General features: G+C 38.0%; 3 protein-coding genes across 7 annotated transcripts in view; 1 reads left to right on the top strand and 2 right to left on the bottom strand.

Moving 5' to 3' along the window:
- LOC129370259 (acid-sensing ion channel 1-like) overlaps positions 1-6348 on the bottom strand; it is a 68006-nt gene extending 61658 nt beyond the window's left edge. The window contains exon 1 of the mRNA XM_055046105.1: positions 5177-6348. Coding sequence (XP_054902080.1) covers positions 5177-5565 — 389 coding nt within the window. The 5' untranslated portion in view covers positions 5566-6348. The remainder of the gene's footprint in view (positions 1-5176) is intronic.
- LOC129370258 (glutaminase kidney isoform, mitochondrial-like) overlaps positions 1-19102 on the bottom strand; it is a 31355-nt gene that overhangs the window by 3686 nt on the left and 8567 nt on the right. Inside the window, exons 4-19 of one of the 5 annotated variants that reach the window (XR_008607040.1) lie at positions 18972-19101; positions 18819-18898; positions 18553-18716; positions 17876-17934; positions 16184-16216; positions 16041-16099; positions 15895-15961; positions 15281-15331; positions 14366-14542; positions 14022-14153; positions 13847-13939; positions 13679-13740; positions 13225-13301; positions 13035-13098; positions 12723-12940; positions 8614-9076 (exon numbers count right to left, since the gene is read on the bottom strand). Coding sequence is in view for 2 of the 5 variants with exons in the window: in XM_055046102.1 (XP_054902077.1) it covers positions 12790-12940; positions 13035-13098; positions 13225-13301; positions 13679-13740; positions 13847-13939; positions 14022-14153; positions 14366-14542; positions 15281-15331; positions 15895-15961; positions 16041-16099; positions 16184-16216; positions 17876-17934; positions 18553-18716; positions 18819-18898; positions 18972-19101 (1399 nt within the window). In the remaining 3 variants the exon portion in view is untranslated. Of the gene's footprint in view, positions 1-8613; positions 9235-10013; positions 12941-13034; positions 13099-13224; positions 13302-13678; positions 13741-13846; positions 13940-14021; positions 14154-14365; positions 14543-15280; positions 15332-15894; positions 15962-16040; positions 16100-16183; positions 16217-17875; positions 17935-18552; positions 18717-18818; positions 18899-18971; position 19102 lie in introns of those variants that run through there. The other 4 variants (XR_008607039.1, XR_008607041.1, XM_055046103.1 and 1 more) reach the window with 4 other exon arrangements.
- spryd4 (SPRY domain containing 4) lies at positions 7378-9214 on the top strand. The gene is made up of 2 exons (XM_055046106.1): positions 7378-7756; positions 8673-9214. Exons 1-2 carry the CDS (start codon positions 7624-7626, stop codon positions 9212-9214), a joined length of 675 nt encoding a protein of 224 aa, XP_054902081.1. The 5' UTR covers positions 7378-7623.

Consider the following 19102-nt stretch of genomic DNA (forward strand, 5'->3'; position numbering starts at 1 on the left):
AATGTCCCATATTTATAAATAAATGTTTGTAACAATTTATTGACACTTCTGCTTATGATTTATACAACCTCGTTACAATACAGCACTCAGACTTCAGTGATTTATAAACTAACATTAGTATTTTAATGTCTGTTCTCTGAGAGACATTGAACCAGACGGGACTTTAAAACTGAGGTGATTTGATCTATCTTCCAAGTTTTAGTGAGAACATGAGCAGCAGCATTCTGGATCAGCTGCAGCTGCCTGAGTAACTTTTTAGTCAGACCTGTGAAGAAACTGCTGGAATAATCAAAGCAAATAAAGAAAGCTGCATTTCTCCAGATTGAAAGTGCTCTTCAGGCGACAGAAGGCCGGCTTTGTAACTGTCTTTATGTGTCTCTGACGGTTCAGATCAGTAGAGTCCAGCTGTTGTAGAAAAAGCTGGATGCTGACTCAAGATCGTTCAACTTTAGGTCCAAAAATAATTACTTCAGTTTGTTTTGTTTTCTTTTGTTTCGAAGAAAGTTAAGGTCAAACTTATTGACTGCTATTTTTATTTTTTCTTGTGTGTTTATTATTATTATTATTATTATTATTATTACTTTAATTATTTTAATATTCATAATTTTTTACTTATTTTAATTTTTATTGTGTCCTACGCTGGGACAAACAAAATTTCCTCCCTTTGGGGATAAATAAAGTCTTGTCTTGTTTTGTCTTGTCTTATCTTATCTTATCTTATCTTATCTTATCTTATCTTATCTTATCTTATCTTATCTTATCTTATCTTATCTTATCTTATCTTATGTCAATGAGCAGATTTGTTTTACACATCTGCTCAACCCTTTAATTGGCTCATTGTAAGTCCTGGTTCTGATAAATTTCTGTCCTTCATATCCATCACAATGTTTGGAGATTTAGAGCAGAACCTGTTATTAAGTCACGAAAGAACAATTCTCAGCTCACAATTTTTTAAACTTGAACTCAAACCTGAATGATAGCTTTTACTAAATGCTCTAATTATTTCTTTCAGAAATTGAGCTTTATGTGTGGCTACAAAGAGCAACAAAAACTGTGAAGCGATTTTCTTTGTGCGAGCCACTTTGGGTTGATTAGCAGCTCAAATAATACTGCTAAGCAGCACGTAGTCAGCAAACTCACTCGACATGTTCACACCTGGCATTAATGTGTCTCCCAACTAACACAAGGCGACAGCTCTGAGAACAGAACGCACCCAAGGCTCCATGAGGCTCCGTCTAGATCAAATGCTTCTCTTCATAGATGGTCTGCTCACAAGGAACACATAAAAAAGAAATCTGAAATAGTTTCTGAACTGGGAGTTGAATCAAAAAGTAGAAAGCCCAGTTGAAGAATAAAGAGATCCGTTTGATAATGAAAGGGGGAGAACGCTTTCCTTTTACGGCATCATCAGGATTGCAGAAACAAACAAAGGAGCCATTCTGCTGGTGTGTTGCAGCTAACACGTTCACTGAGCACAGGGTTAGATATCTGTGTCGACTCATTCAATTTTCATGTAGTTGTTGGCCGGATGATAATTGCTGTAACTGGTTGGTTTCCTGTAATGAGCCATGCTGGTGCACACCGATGAAGGCTGCAATGCTAGACATGCATAATTTCAATCACAGCTCTTAGCAAGCAAATATCATCTACAGACAGGCTAATAATAATTGAGCAGTGACAATAGACAGTGTGTTTATTTTCACTGCTCCAGCGTGCATGCACTGTTCTGTTGACTTTGAGGTAGAATAGAAAATGACGTCGTCTTGTTCACACTTTCAGACAAGAGCTGGTATAAAAGTAGCATTTAGTGACACATACAGCTCTGGAAAAAAGGAAGAGATCACTGAACTCTTGATTTCTGAACTCCTGATTTAAAACATCAGTATTGTTGTTTCCAGATTAATCTGATCCTGTGGCAGGGGGGTTCAAATACATATATATAATATAACGGCAGATCGATAAATAGAAAGGAAACGAAATAGATGTCTCTCAAAACATAATGAAGCAATATAATAAAAGTAGAAAAAAATGGCATTGTATTAAATAAAACGCTTTTATTTATAAAGTTTTGCCATTTTCCAACATCTCTGCATTTCACATAGGGTAGTTTTCAGCTACATCTCCTTATCAAATCATTGTTTGCACCGCCTGCCGGTCTTTTTACCGGCTGCGTGTGGAGACCCATCACCACACGCAGCATTATTCTGAGGCGCGGGGAGATTTACTTTCACTGAATTGAACTGTTGGAGAAATCTGCACACGCTGCCCTGCTCTAAAAGAAAACAGCGTAACTATAAATGCTCCTGCACTTTACCCTGGCAGCGATCTCCCACCACGCTTTTATTCAAATGTCACCACTTTGATGTACTCGCCAAAGAGCACAGTTTAATTTGAACCTAAACACTGGCACCATTGGAAAGCCTTTTAGAAATTCCTGTATCATCAAGTGAATGCAACCCTCTGGTGATTTGTTATTAAAGCCACCATTTAATGGACTACATGCATTTTTATTTAATACATGCATTTTTATTTAAGCATTTTTATTTAAGCAAGCTGCTACCAGCAGCTTGCTTTAATGAATTTATATCTGGCAATATGTTACATATGTCTTATGGAAGCTCTTACAACACTTAAAAGTCATGACTTCTAACAGTAAAACCAAGCAATTGATCAGTAAAAATGTTAATTTGGTTTATATCATAGAGAGATGTTTTGTGACAGTGAGATTGTGCAAATCTGGAGCCTGTTTTTGTTGTTTGACTAAAAACTTAATTGGAACGAGGCACCGAGTCTCCACCGGTTATAAGTCGGACAAATCTGCCAGGAAGGCACTTATGAGATAAAATCCCAGAAGATGAAAACAGCCAAGACTGACCCTTTAGCGTGTGAGCAACTTAAACACTGTGCCACAAGACATTTCTCAGACCAGTGGCTTTGATTGCCAGAGGTGGGCAGAGAGTGGTCATAAATGTGTTTCAAGCCACAAGCACTTGTATTTCAGGCAGCTTAAACTGTCATTGCAGGGATTTTCTACCTTGGCAACAGAAGCAAAAATAATCTTAACAGATTACAGAGTAATATTGAAGATAAGTACATGGATATGGATGCAGGGAAAAAACAGAAGGGTTCATGTTTATGCACCATAACTTTGGAATAAATATTTAAATGTTCACTTTTTTTTTTGTTGCAAAAATTGCTAGTAGGCTTGGGTTGAAAATCAATTTAAAATGTCCAAAGTGCTATGAGCGTTGACCTGATTTTGTTTTTAAAAACTTGTTTGCTGCATCTGACACTTTGTTCTCCTGATGTACTGAAGGCACTAAGTAAAGGAAACCATTTCAATAATTGCTTCATTGTTGCTGCCTCTGTTGACATTTGGAAACATATTACAGCAGCAAAGGGCATGCAATCAAAAAGCTTCTACAGCTAAGACAAGTCTCTTGCCTCCCACTGTTAGATCTTTATTTTCTCTTGTGCTTCTTGGGCATGATTTCAAAACAACAACAAAAAAACAATTTTTCATGCTATCCATGCAAAACAAGAACAAAGAAACACATTCCTTGTTAAAATCTTTAGCAGCTCAAGCGCAAGTGAATCTAACAGTGGATGAGAAGCGTTTCTCTGCTGCTTCGCACAAAATTTCAGACACTCTGAGATCAGAATGTGTGAATGGCAAAAATGCCCCGAGCATTTGCCGTTTCGCTTGAAATCAAAGAAGTCTTCCAGCTTGTTTTCCTGCTGTGGGTGCGTACAGTACGCGGTGCCACTGCCAGCTCCTGTATCCAGAGCCTCCAGCTGCACCAACAAAACAGCTGGAGCCTCCTGATTATAATGGTTCACCTAATTCAAGAGAGACAAGCACGCTCTGCAGCCACTGAGTGACTGAGCAATGTAGAAAAAGGCTGCAGTAAGGTCAAATTGAAAAGTGGAGGATTAATTACTTAAATCTTGTCTGAAGTAACTGAGTCAATATGTTGAACATGAGCTACTGATTCATTTGTAAAAAGGAATAATACTGTTTACCTGCAGATTTTCTGGTTTGACTTAAACCTGAAATGCACAATTTATGACCACCTTCCTCAATACTACATTACGAGAATAAACTTACATTTCCAAATTGAACATGTTTTTTATATGGAGAGATAAATAAAAATGACTTAAACTTGGTAAATGTAAAGCTCTCGTTCTGGTTTCTAAGACTTTTGAGTCTGAGATGAATAATTGTTCTGTTAAAAGCTGAATAAGACTCGATGGGTTTCCCCACATTTTTTATTTCAAAGCCAAAGTCTCGAGATAAGACAGATGATACTCATTAGTCGATTATTACAAAGAAAGATTAAACACGACTAGGGCAACTAAGCCGTTTGTGCAAAATAGATGTTGGTCTTTGTAAAGAGAGCTCTGAGACACTTTTCAAAGAAAAGCTTCAATTTTTCTAAGAGGAAGTTTTAAGAAGATATCACATTACTAATGAATCAAAACAGGCCTTAATGACCTTTAAAAAAAAAACTTGATAACTTTCTTAAAAGTAAAAACCTCTGTTCATCTCCAATATTACGCTTAGATCACAAATACAACTAAATCTTTGATTAAAAATGCTACTTATGATGGCATTTCAGAAATAAAATGTAACAATGCTCTTCAATATAAAAGCCAAAGTATTCCATAAGAAGTATGTTTTAGTTGAACTAGACCTGATGTGAAGAAGAGTTTGAGGGCTTTCAAAGTTAGGATTTCAGAGAGTCACCAAAATTTAAGTTTTGCTTTTTCATTTTTCAAACATTAGAGCAGAATGTGTTTTTCTGCTCTAAAAGGGGCCGGTCTTTTTTTGCTATAGTATTCTGTACTAAAAGGGAACTGAACCAGCAAAGGGACTGTCTTTGCCTTTCAGTGGAAAACTATAGGTTCCACCTTAATAATGAGCCTAAACTCAGCAGGAAAAAGTGAAGACAAGTTGCTTTACAAGTCAAAAGTCTCGCCTTTACAAGTTTTACTGTGCAGTAGTTTCCTAATGAGCTATAAGACCTCAGGACTTTAAAAAAACGCTACAACGGGGCAAAATGTGCGAAATATTCAATTCTAATGTTACCTTAGAAGAACCACAGCAACAAAATGAAAGGCTCTAAGAGTTTTGGACTGGAAAGTGAAGCCTCTAACTGAGGTGAGATGTTGCTACCTGTTGTTGAGCAGGGCCAGCAGCTCCCCAACGTAGAAGAGGTCGTTGCGGGTCAGCTGGCTGAAGCGGAACGCGTTCAGGTTGCAGAAGGTCACCGCCGGGAACGTCATGACCGGGGCCGAGACCTCGTCCAACTTGGTGACGTGCGGGTACTCGAGGTAGAAGTGGATCCGATCCACGCACACGTAGAGCAGGAAAGTCAGCGAGGCCAGGAAGAAGACGAGCCACAGGAACCGCTTGATCCAGAAGCGCTCGTAGGTGAAGATGTGGGAGATTCCGTGCAGGGTCGAGGTGTGCGCAAAAACTTCTATGGGTGGAGGCTGGTTCGAGTCCAATTCTTCCGCCTCCACTTTCAGATCCATCGTTAACATGCGAGGGTTTGAATGCATCAAGTCAGAAACTGGGAAAGTATTCCTTCAGCGGAGAGCAGCTCTGGTGTCGCCCCTCGGGGAGCGTGCAGGGGACCAGTCTTTGACCTGATGCAGTTTTGTCGCCATCACTCAGTCAGCTCCGCGTTTGAGCAAAACATGTGAGCCTTCTGTGAAGAGCACCGCCGAGCTGCCGGAGTCCGGGTCCATCAGCGCAGCGCCACAGTCCCGATCTGCAGCTTCCTCAGCGGGAGGGGAGAAGTCGCGAATCGCTGGTCGATCATAAGTCCGGCGGAGCGCGGATAATTCCCGCACGCCAGCAAGAGGGGAACCTCGGAGCTTGGAGACGGAAAGGAATGTCTTTGAACACTTTCAGCGGGAGTTGCTTCAACCCGTTAAATAAGGGCTGGATTTGTCCACTCTGGACGCCGTAGAGAGGCTGACTGAGTCGTGAGGGCAGGTTGTGTTCCTCCGCGGCTGTGCGCGTGTCAGTCTGAGAGCGGACTGACGCTCCTCTGCTGTTTACCTGCCACTTTGGGGGGGGGGGGTTTCTGTGGCTCCCACACACACGGCTGCACCCGCGGCTTCGCAAACAGGCAATTTAAACCACAGTTACTTTTATCTATTTGTCTCATTTGTCAGAGAGCTGGCTGCGCGCACACGAATGATTAATTGGCTCAAACGAGAAGAAAACGCAAACCTGATTTCCATGTGTGCAGAATACTTCTGATGCATCTGATCACGTGTGTGCGCTGCCATGGCTTCCTGCTTAGCTTTTGTTTTGCTTGGCTAAACGTTGGGTCAAGACGAGAGCAGATGGTGGAAAAAGAGAGAAACGAGAAGGACGAAGAAAAGAGAGGGAGGGGGAAAACTGAAAGTGAGTCATTTTAAGCAGCTAAGTGCGCGTATATTGAGCATTTTGATGAAGTTATATTATCCACTGTCATCACTGAGAATTACCTAGGATACAGGATGTTCTGGTCTTCATATTGTTCTCCAATTAACTCCAGCATAATAAGTGAATCATTAAAGGGGTAGTGTTACATAAAATCAACTACTGATTTGTTGGTCATAATGGTGTTTTCTCTTCAAAAACATACATGTGGTTTTGCCTTGATTACTTCATGCATGTTTGAGAAATCCAATATCCAGTAGCAACCATCCAGCTGTGCAAAAGGCCTGGGTGGACTTAGCCCCGCCTTCAAGGACGAAGCTCCTCCTTCCAGCAAAGCAGCAGGACAGCTTCTTACTGTCTGTGAAGTGTGCTTCTTCCATCAGTGGTTTGCTTGAAAGCAGCTTAAAAAACATTTATTCCTATAAGGTTTATTCTGTACAGTTGCATCAAATAAAGCGATTAGTTATAAGAGGAAAGATTGAATAAATTGTGAACTTGGATTTAAAATGCACACATGTATCACATATTCATCTAATTATCTTTTTTTTAAAAAACGAAACTAGCTAATTATTTTCACCTGAAATTTAAAAATGTTGTGGCTGTCAAGCAACAGGCAGATACAAATATTGTTCTAATGGTTATTTATAAAACCAAAAAGCTAGATTTTTTATTTGTTTATCAAGAACAACTGTTGCATTCGCTACTTTCTGGGTGCAACGAAACATTAAAAAATGTCAAATTGTTAGATAATTTTTGCTTATTTTGCAGATAATTCCATAAAATGTGCAAGATTGGCCTGGAACTTTTCTTTTAAAAGCCAATAGCTTTATTCTTTTTTACTCCACAATTATTTTTATTTACTTCTAATGTTATTTTACCTTTAGTCCTTTTGGATTGCTGTATGTCTTATCAAACTGACATGTTGTTAATTGATTTCAAAATCATTTTCAGTTGTAGGAAAAACAAACTGTCCAAACAAATTGGATGAAATGTTATAAGCCCAGTTGACAATCAGTTTTTCTTTTCAAAAATTGGGAGTCTTATTTATGTGGCTGGCTGCTGTCCATGGTGCTGTTGTAGCGTAATGTTCCTCTCCGAGGCTGCAGAGGGCGCCAGAGCGCAAACATTACTACATCTACCAGCAGAAGGAAGAACGACATGTGAGCTGCAGCAGGAGGAAAAACATGGCGATACCCATCAGGATATCCCCTCTCTGTCGCTGGGCAGGGCGGACATTGTCTTCGCTGTCTGCGGGACACAGGCGGGAAGTCAGTCTGTCAGTGAAGAGGCGCTTCATATGCACATCAACGGGAAATCGTAAGTCAATGTTTTGTGGAAGTTAGGTATTAGCAATGCTAACATAGTTTCATGTCCGATATTAGGTTCAGCTCAGTCTGAGAGCTATTCACAAAAGATTGTAATTGTTATCAGATTCACCATCCGATTCATTTGCCCCTCATGTGAAAAAGCGCAGCTTTATCTAGGGGTGCAAATCCAAAAACTTAAATTAAAAAAAATCGAAGGGAGGGGGAACCTTGACCTCAAAAGGGCAACAAAAAATCAAGGGTAGATTAAAAAGTTTATGTAACAAAACGTGTCTTTAAAAGATGCCTATTAACAAGCATTTACTATATGAAAATATAAATACTGTTAACCTTAGTTGTAGCCATTCCCGTTGCACACGCAAGGACTTGTTGAAATACTGAAGACGCTCTGTCCGATAATGGATGGAGCAGCTTGCTGCTGCATCTTGACACAATACTTGCAGAGACAAGTCCGCCAGTAGTTTTGTAACACACTTCATGCAGAGCTGGTCCTCCAGTTTAAATAACTCTTTATATACATACCGTTTGGTGGATGTGAGTATTTTTGAATGGATGGTAATCTGCTTTGACCTGAGCCTTACTAGATTCTGTACATGTAAATAATGACAAATTACATTAGCATGATGGCTTCAAATTTACTTCTTACAGTTTTACAGGTCATTTGAATATGTTTTTAAAGATAATCTAGTAACCCTATGATTGCTATTACCACTATGTTACTTAAAAATGGTCTCTAAACAGTAATTTTATTGATTATTGTGATAGCTTTTTATCGTCCAGCAGTTTGTTACATTTTTTGGGGGAAATGTAGAGATAACTTGGTTAATCAATAAATGACATGCATATGAATTATGTGAATATTTAGACTTTATTATTGATAACACATTTGTGTTTTTTTTTATTTCTAGACCTTCAGTTCAGACTCAGTGAGCGTACAGCCCACAGCAGCCTGGACCTCTTTAAGAAAGACACAGGCATCATCTACCGCATGCTGGGCCTCGACCCCTCCCAGGTCCAGGACGACCCTGAGCGTTTCCGAGAGTGGGCCGTCGTGTTGGGCGACAAAACGATTAGCAGCGGACGACACTACTGGGAGGTCACGGTGAAAAAGTCCCAGGAGTTTCGTCTTGGGGTCGCTGAGGCGCTGATGTCCAGAGACGAGTGTGTGGGTACCAGCAGCTCCTCCTGGGTGTTTGGCTATGCTCAGAGGAAGTGGTTTGCCATGACTGGCAGTAAGGTGGTTCCTGTGACTCTGGTGGGGAAGCCGGACCGAGTAGGGATCCTGCTCGACTACGACGTCGGGTTCGTGGGGCTGGTGGACATTGAGAAACCCAGAATCATTCACACACTCAGAGGTCGGTTCATGGCTCCTGTTTGCCCAGCATTTGGGCTTTGGGACGGGGAAATCCTCACACACTCTGGTCTGGAGGAGCCAGAAGGCTTGAAGTGAAGCTGGAGTAACCCAGATGACTGCCATGGACAATCAGGCAGAATTTATCAGTATCCTACATAACTGTGCAGGACAAACAGCAATAGGACTCATCTTCAAATGATGATTAATTACTGTGTAATTCAGCAAATCATCACTTTGAATAATATAAACTCATTCTGTGTGTGTTTTCTGCATGTAATGGAACATTACCTCAGCGACTAAATGAGGAAACAAGGAATGTGTGGTTAGATTTGAGAAATGTTTGCTGCCAATTTTGTCTGATAAACTTCATGCTGTGGTATTCTCCACAAATGTACTCCTTAAAACATCACAGAACTTCTCTGTGTTCATATTCAAACCATGTAGTGTTTAATAAAATAACTTCACTGAAATTTTTCACTTTTTTTTTTCATTTACAGCAAAATATTTACAGTAAACTAAAGAAGTTTTGCTGAGTGAAAAACCTAAACTTAGAAAAAAAACGTTTAGTTATGATAGTTGAGTATGTCACATTTTTATCTTATTTTAAATTTACATGTAGGGTGTGTTTATTCTCCTTAAAAGCAAAAACATGTTTAAACCTTATTTTGAGAATCTGTATTCACTTTACGCATGTTTCCAAACTTGTAGATGGTAAATTGAAACTTAAACAAAAACTGTCAGGATACATTGTCATCAGGATACCTCCTGATGGCAATGGGGAAAAATAAATCAATGAATGTTCAAAGTTTTATGACAATTAGTGAAATGTAAAGGTTATGAAAGCTAGAAACTGAAAACATGAAAATTATCAAAGCGTGGGGCTTAAACACTTCAAAACCTTTCTGTTACTTTTAATAAGACATTTTTACGGAGAAGCACCGATTAGACTTTTTCTGGTCGATTCCCTTTTTTTGGTTATCTTTGATGCCTCTTAACAGATTCTGATCAGTTCTTGTATGACACATAAAACCTGCAGGAAATCATTGCACATTCCATAAAGGTAGCCATTTTGAACACAACTAAACATGAAGAAATTTTGGGAAAATTGCTATTTATGCCTGGAGTCGATATTTAACTTTTTATGACTTTTATTCAATTCTAAAATGTATCTGTTTCATGTTAGATGATGCGTTTGTAGTACAAAAATTTTCAACATATTTAGATTTAATGATCAAGGAAATATCGACTTTTTCCAGTCTTTTGATTGGTACGTCTCTGCATGCAGTGGATCTCAAATATACACAAACAGGTTTTAAATTAAAAAGAATAAGACCAGTATAAATTATTTCCAAACTATTTTTCAATGTTCAGATCAATTCAGCTGACAAATTTGTAAACATAAATATAGAAAAGCTAAAAAATATTATAACCTGCTATATTTACTGTAAGACATTATTTTTTCAGATCTCTCCCTACATAAGAAAGAATGTCGACTCGAATGGTTCTACCAGACAACTAAGTAAATTTAAGATTTGCTGACCCATATTCCAGTGCTAAAATATTTATTTCAGGAAGGTATTATTTTAAAAATTTTAAAAGTGTACACCAGGTTATTGAACTTTTTAAAAATCTTTTCTTTAAATTTATTGGTTTGTCAGCTGAATTATTCAAAAAACTGTTATAGATATAACATGCCGAATAAAGGTGGACATTTAAAAGTATACAAATATGTGGTCTTATTTTTTAGGCCTTAAGACCTAATAGGAAACCATATGTCTTGGCTATCAATGCAACTGGTTGGTTTAATTATCTTTAGCCGCAGTTTTGGCCCTGAGTCTGAAAATTATTACCACCTAATAAAAAAAAAAAAGAACATAAAAGGTTTATACAATATTTATAAATCCTAAACACCACAGTGAGCATGTACATATCAATAAAGAACAAAACAAAACCCAGCTGGTAGGGAGGATACTGAAGAGCATCTTATTTTCCCAACAAAACAGTCCCAGTAGCTTTCAGGCTCTTTTTAAATACATCTCTAATGACACATTGAAGTTTAATTCTCAGAGTATTTTAATTAAAGCCCTCTCCACACTGGATGAATCCCCTCTATGATTTTAATTACCTGTTACAAGCTGCTTGGATTGCTGCAAATGAGGGAAACCTCCTTCAGTGTGAAAGCAATCATGACACAGCTACACCTAGCAGTCGCCAGACAGGTCTTAGTGCTATTTTCTGCTTCTCTGATTGGCTCTCCTGCAGTGTCGGCATGGTCTGGAGATCTCACATGTTGATCATCTCACCATCTACACATTTAGTGCCCTCTCACAGCTGTGTCCAGTTCTGGAGGCCTGTGTCCTGCTGCAATGTATTCAAAATGAACGAATAACCTCTCCAGCATGCCATCAAGCACTACAGGATTCCTGGTATCAATTCATTTGAGTCAGGTGTGTTGAAATAGGAAAACATCTGAAACATGTAGGATGTCTGCACTTGAGGACAGACACAGGACACCACAGCCCTGTAAGATCACACCAAAATATCACTATCACTATGCTACAGGCACGTCTGTTGCTTCTGCTGCATAACCTTTACAGGATGTACAAAATTTCTCCTTCTCTCACTCATATATTATGTGTGTGAGGAGGTGGAATCATGCAGTCTCCACAATGTTTACATGTATTATGTGTTTGCATTTCTATGAGGATACTGAAATGTTATATTTACATATTATATAATTACAATATATTACACATTATATTACAATAGTTATATTTACATTACAATTTGGATTGCAGCAAACAGGAAATCCAGGAGTGCATTCAAACTGCTGTCGACATGTTTCAATCTCCGAGCAACCAGTGCATCCAAGCTCAGACACAATTTGGAGGTGTGTGCGCTTCTTTTTTGCAGGGATTATTTCTCATGCATGGCACTGCTTCCTGTACTCCTTCCTTTGTAAAACTGGCTTTAGTATGATGCTAATATGCTGCTGAGATGACAATAAATCACCATTACTGTTCTACATAGACTTTGTAATGGCAACTGTTGTGGGAAACTTCGACTCCAGAACCATTTTCCAGTACCCTGTTGAGTTTCACCATTCCGGCTAAAGTTATCTCATTCCAGTGTGAAAGGGGCCAATGAAAAATATATACTTTAAGATTTAAAACCTAAATAGCACAATTTTTAAATATTTATCTCAGCAATATTTCCCTATCAAATTTTTGCACAAAACAAGAATATCACGAACCAACCAAATTAATGTAGGGTAGTAGTAATTGATTATTGATGTAGTTCTATAGTATGTTCTTTTACTAAGCCTTTGTTCTGCACATATTCCAAATTCTGGCCCAGTTAAACCAAATAGAAAGAAAATGGTGCATCCCTTTTTTCAAAATTGACGTTAATCATTCCACACCATGAATAAAAGGTACACATTTTATAGCCTTTGGTTGGAAAATTTTAAAAAGCTTAGACTTTTCAAAAGGCATGTAAAGAAAGTAATAGTAATTTATTTTAATACATTTTCTGAGACCCCAAAAATATTGCAATATCCCTTAAAAAGAGAATAAAGTCAAAATTTATCAGTTGTCCCAATTACCTTCTGTCCTGTGATTCTTTCCTGCTGTACAGCAGAAGGTTTCAATCCAAACTTTCATGGATATTTCTTAAACCGAGTTCTTCATCGTGTCCTGAGCAGGGTTCTGCTCCTCTGTGCTGCTGGGCGAGTCTTTGTAATCATGTTGGTACTTTTGCAGGATTGAAACAACAACATCATGGCCAAACTGCATGGCATCATCAAGGGGTGTGTTGCCCCATCTGATAGACGACAGTGTGAAATGGACAAGGATGGGCTGTTATAGTTAGTAAAATGAGTTAGTATCAGATGAATGGTGACAAGCCCTCCCCCTACCTGTCCTTAATGTACGGATTCACTTTACATATTTGTGTCAGGAACGTTATAGCATCCGCGTGGCCTAGGAGGAAAATGAGCATGAGCAAAAACCACGCAGCATTTGAAATGCCATATTTCATTGAGTTTTATATAAATGCCAAACCCGACACAATTTAAGTACGATCGAAGTAATCATGCAAAGTGTTACCTCCAGCAGCAGCGATGTGGAGAGCGGTGCGAAAGTCATAATCCCTCTGCTCCATGTCAACACCTGACAGCGCGAATCTGGGGGAGAGATGGAGACGGAGGAGGTACGAATAAAGAAATATTGCTGTACATGAAGGGAGTGAGAGATGTTCGCTATGTGGAAGTAAGCTATAAGGACAAAAAGGTGTGTATACACAAACATTATATATCAAAACAATTACAGCAAAAGTATGCTATTCAGAATAACATTAACATTTAAATCAATTTAAAGTTTCATGATCCCTAGAGCTGCTTTACAACTTACAGTATGTTATAGTGTATATTGAGTATATTTAATGGCAAAAAAAACAAAAAACATACTGACAATGATATGACTGAAATAATTTCAGGTTTTTTTTCTGCAGTATTTTATTTGGATCCTATAAATGCTGGAGAAAGAAAATGTTTCTACTGACCTCCTCAAAGCACAGACGTCACCGCTGTATGCCGCAAACATCAGATTAACGACTGACTTGTTCTGAAGGAAAACGAAGAAAATGAAAGTTTATAAATTCTTACAAAGGCATTTTAATGTGCAAAACAAAAACAAAAAACAGGCAGATTGTTTGTAGCACTAAACTCACTGGATTGTCGTCCGTCCATCTCCTTGGGTCGTGTTTCTTGGTGAAATGCTTCAGGTTGTCATAATTATGGAAGTTGAAGTGAGAAACAAGCTCCTTTTGGATCAAATTATTGTTGTTTAATAGTCTATGGTTATATCTGAAATATATTTGTCTGGATAAGAAATAAGCAGCCTACTTGACAGAAGTGGATTCCTCTGACGCTGTTTCCAAGCCGGTCCAGCGGCGGGGACCAACACAGCATTCCCATAACGTTGGGAACCACCAGCAGAACAGCGCCTGAAATGCCAGATTTGGCAGGTAGCCCCACCTAAGCAAGGAGAACAAAAACAATACTGGAGCCTGAATAATTTATCCTGAAGTCAACGATCCTTTGAAATATAAAATATGTTAGTCATTTCACTTCTCTGCCTACATGAAATAATGTATTTTCAATACAAAATGGGAAAAGAGAGACCAAACACTCTGGTTCTGACCTACAGTCATTGAAACGCTTTGCTAAATTCAAACTAAGACACTTACATGGAAAGCAAATTGCCCAGAAAAGTCGTACATCCCGCAGGAATGCATCAGACTCAACGTGTTGCGAACGGCTTCAGCACTTAGCACACGATCGCCGGTGATTGGGCAAATGCCTCCATTGGCCAGTGTGGCAGCCATGACACTTCCAGACTCACAGGTCACCTCAATGGAGCACAACTAGAATGGAGAGACAAATTTTCTGTGAGAAATATTGTCAGATTTTTACTAAATGCCTCTCATTAAGGCAGGTGGTTGTTATGCAAGAGTAAAAGAAACCAATGATTGCCATTGCTCATACAAAAGAGCCTCAAAGTTTGTAACAAACAATAAAAATGGGCACAGAGATAAATTGTATTGTTTTCCACAGGTACCTACAAACTTGAACCAATGATTTTACTGACTGAAAATATTTTTTGAGGACTTGACAGTAAAACAAACAAAAGAAAATATGTAGGATTGTATTTATGTTTAGGTTCTGAGACAAGACCTCATGAAACAAAACTGATGGGTAAAATCTTTTAGATGTGCAACATTGAAAATAAAAATAAAATCATATTTTAATGTAAATTAAGAAGTAGTTTATTATTTAAAAATTGTATTTCTTTATATTTTAATAATTTAATAATTGAATAATGATTAATTGATTCTTTGTAGAGTAATTTTTAAATTTAAAACTTTAAAACCAATTCCCACATATTGGAAAAAATCTCAGATTTCTTAAGCCACGTCAATAACATTTAGTAATTTTGTATAAATTTAATATGCAAATCATGAATTCTAAAAGAAATGCCTTTTTTAAAATCAAGTTCAGTGAATCAGAGAACAAAAGTTATTTTTCTGTACATATTTTTATGGAAGCAAAACTTCTCCATCAATACTTTGTCCTCTGAAAAAACAGAGAAATACTATAGTTACCTGGAAGTAGAAGTCAAGGGCTCCAATCATATCTGCACTGTCAGGAAAGCACTGCAAGAATAACAATCAGAGTTAGCACACACTCAACTATAAGCAGTGTCTTATATATGTATTAACTAACACCAAGGAAAAAAACGTATACAAACGCCTTTAAATTAATAGTTGTAATTTGGATTTGGTAAGTTCAACTGTTCACTTTGTAGCAATTCTTTAACAACCAGCTTTGTAATCAAATTTAAATTAGCAGCTGTTTTTTTTTTTTTTTTCAATTTTCTGACTTGTAAAGAAAGTAAAACTTTTTTTTTATTTTTTTAAGTTCGATGACTGGCAGGAGGAATAATTAGCCTGTTCTTCATGGCATATTTATAGCACAAGAAAACAGAAACTCATAGACTTCAATTATCTTTAAAATGTACATAGATCAAAGAACCTTCAGTTAAATGTTTTTTCAAAAATTATATGCCAATAGTGTGGCATAACTTGTTTTCTAAAAGCTATGTGATTTTTTTTCTACAATTGGATCAATGTATGCAAATTAAAACACTGATGTAAGTTTTTGTTTTCACCAGAAGAAAGAAGAAAAGACCATCAGATATAAAAATAAACACACAAACCTTTTTTTCTTTCAGGTAATAACCAATTGCATAGTTTCTATCTCCAGTCTCTCTCTCTGACTGGAAACTGTAAAAATACAACAGGTATGAAAAATTTGGATTTGATTAAAAACATCCGAAAACAACCAGTTTGTTTGTTTTCTTACGTTGCATTGCTGAATCCCACATACTCTGTACCAGCCATACTTTTCAAGAACTCCATCACCTGTGGAAACATATTTATGTCAGTCGGAAACCCAATTCAAAAAGATGATTTTGAAAGAACTGAAGCTGAAAAGCTTTTACTCACATAGTCAAACCTCTCCGCTTTATTTGAATGTGGCTGAAAAAAAAAAGAGAAGAAAGAAAACATTTTACATTTTACAGGGCTTCACCAGGATCCTACAGATGGCAGTATTTCAGTGCTGCAGCTCATATTTGACAACATATATTGCACAACATCGGGTGTTGTGCAATGGGTAAATGTCGCTGATGAGTGTGTCACTCCATGTGACGATGTGCTCAGTTTGGCCTGGCGGCTGTTTTATGGCTGTGCTTGAATTTCACACACCACTAACGGATCAGTAGCAGGTCATGGAGTTGTCAAGAAAGAGCAGAGACTCAAATAATCATGGAGGAGTTAAAAGAAGGAACATTTATCAGTTTTGTCCTTTGACCTTTTTATTTTTTGTGGTTGTAGGTGTAGAGGCACTTGACCCAGTAAAGACAGAAAAACACAGATAAAACCATGTTTGCTTAATAAGTTTTACGCACATGGTAACGCACTTTCCGCCTCGGCAGCTGTGATTGGTCAAAAAGCACACACCCTTGTTGTTAGACCCAAACCGGGTTTCTCTCTAAAAAATGACCTTTGCATGAGTCAGCTGAGAAACTTTGAAAAGACGCCAGAGGGAACGTGACCATATATGGCTACAATACTGCAATAACGCATATTCACAGCAGGTGCTATGACCATAATGCAGTTGCCACAGGGACGGCTTAGATTTAAGTCTCTGAACTGACACAAAGTGATTTTGATTCTTAAGCCACAGTGAAATTTCATTTAAGTAAATAAAAGAAAAAAAACTACTAACAAGAAAATTATTATTAAATTTCTTAAAACTAATAACAGTGACGCCTTTCAGAACAATGTGATTATGTAGACCTGTAAGCACAAAGCTCTTGAAAGCTCATAAATATCAGCAGGAGTATAACTGTATGAGAGAATAAGATGTGCTGCTGCTAACAGCCTGAGGGTGAGTTTTAGCTCATGTTAGACATGACCAGCTGCTTCCTGGAGGCTCTCGCTTTGCTTCCCTCTTACACCCGCGTTGCTGTAAGTCAATGGTTTCATATTATATTGTAAAGTGTCAGCATTTGCATTTACACAAGACCAATTAAATCAGAGCTGATTGTAATATATATGGCACACTAATGGCTTTTGCTTATGTTTAAAATAAGAACAGCCTGATTTTGTGTGCGTCAAGCTGGTGTTATGAGGCATTTTTAAAAGCTTCAAGAGTCTTGAAAAATGTGACAGATGTCGAATGTGACAGATGTCTTAACAGATTTACTAAATCAACTATATCTATGTTGAATAGTCACATCTCTTAAGCTCGCCTGAGACAGCTAAGGTTTTGTTGAAGCTTTTAGGAATGTTTACAAATTTGCATCCCTTCATGGCTGTATTACCTAACACTGACTTCCTTGTCAGATATTTTAAATCTTCAGTAACTTATTGTTATTAGTCTGGATGCAGTTTATTACTTTTAGCCTAATCCTCTCCCTTCTCTCTGTTCTCATTTTATATACAGTACTACTTTCTAGCTTTATTTATCCAATTCATTTACTCATTCATAAAAAAGTTATTTGTCCAAAGCATTCTATTTAGTTCTTATGATAAAAGAAAAAAAAAGTAGACAATTTGATGCACTTTTGATATCTATTAATAGTGTGTATCTTTGCTAATTTTTTTACAAATATAGAAATACTAAGGTTTTACCTTGATCAAAGAGCTAATGACGATGGCTCCAGCATTCACCATTGGGTTGTGTGGTTTATCTGCACAGAAGTAAAACAAAAACACTCAGTGAAAACAATTAGGAGGTAAATTTTCTGCGGGAAACTTTTAGGTGCCATTAGGTTATAAACCAAATTAAATAAAACTGTGACTAAAAAATGTGATAGAATGGTAAACAATTAGAGTAGAATACCATTTTAATTAACTCTTTTCTGTTAAAACAAGAGAAGAGTTCTTGGCAGATCAGATCTTGTCTTACTTTATAGCAAACAGTTTTAGGATCTATTTAGTTTATCTCTTCTGTCAATCTTTCCACTAAATATTCACGGTCAGAACTAGTTTCTTAGTGGTCGTTAGGTCTGTCTTTGGGTCCGTAACTCAATTTTGTTTGATTTGTGTGACATTTCAGAAGGAGATATTGTACTGAAAGAGGACTACATGACCCCTGCACCAATCCAAAAATAACAGAGCAGCTACTTCAGACACAAGGACAAGTACAAACAACTGGGAGGACTTTTGCCTGTGGAGACAGACATTCTGCTGAGTTAATGACAAAGTAGATTTGAGTACATCCAAAGGTGATATGACAGTCAGTAAAGACGGATGTTTGTATTATTTTGCATTGACAAGGCGACTAGTTGATTACATAAATGGCTTGCCTTCTTCATTTAGTGACAGTTTGTTGAACTTGAAGCCACTGGGCTCCTTGCCCACAAAGCGGTGAACGTGTTCGGTGCCATGCTCGTGCACAGCGATGGCGTACTCGAGTGGCTTCACACATGACTGCAGACAGAAGGGAATCTTGGTGTCGCCCACTGAGTATCTGCAAGCAGAAAGGTCACAATGGAGAAATGCAAACAAGAGAAGTCTTATTAAGGCTGCAAACACAAAGAGCAAAGCATGTCCGAGCCCGGTGCTGTGTTACCTCTGTCCATCAATGGTGCAAACAGATACGCCCCAAAGATCCGGGCTGAACTTAGCCAGTTGAGGAATGTAATCGGCTACCTGAGGAGATGAAACCCATGAAACCACGCAACAATGACTCAGCAGGCGCTGTGCCTGAGCGACTCTTACTTACATGCCCTCCTCCTTGCTGTTGTGCATTCTCAAACATCCTGTTGATCTGGTGGGTGAAATTCTCAAAGTCAGGGATGATGAAGTTTTTTCTGAAGGCCTTTGTCAGCAACATGATGTTGTTGCCGACACACC

The sequence above is a fragment of the Poeciliopsis prolifica genome, unplaced genomic scaffold (assembly GCF_027474105.1).
Source record: "Poeciliopsis prolifica strain line A6 unplaced genomic scaffold, Auburn_PproV2 SCAFFOLD023, whole genome shotgun sequence".
In the NCBI taxonomy this organism is placed as follows: domain Eukaryota; kingdom Metazoa; phylum Chordata; class Actinopteri; order Cyprinodontiformes; family Poeciliidae; genus Poeciliopsis; species Poeciliopsis prolifica.

Bases quoted from the DNA above. Each gene is read 5' to 3' on its own strand.
- spryd4 (XM_055046106.1), top strand. From the start codon at position 7,624: ATGGCGATACCCATCAGGATATCCCCTCTCTGTCGCTGGGCAGGGCGG. The intron at 7,757-8,672 runs GTAAGTCAATGT...TTTTATTTCTAG, and splicing joins ATGCACATCAACGGGAAATC to ACCTTCAGTTCAGACTCAGT.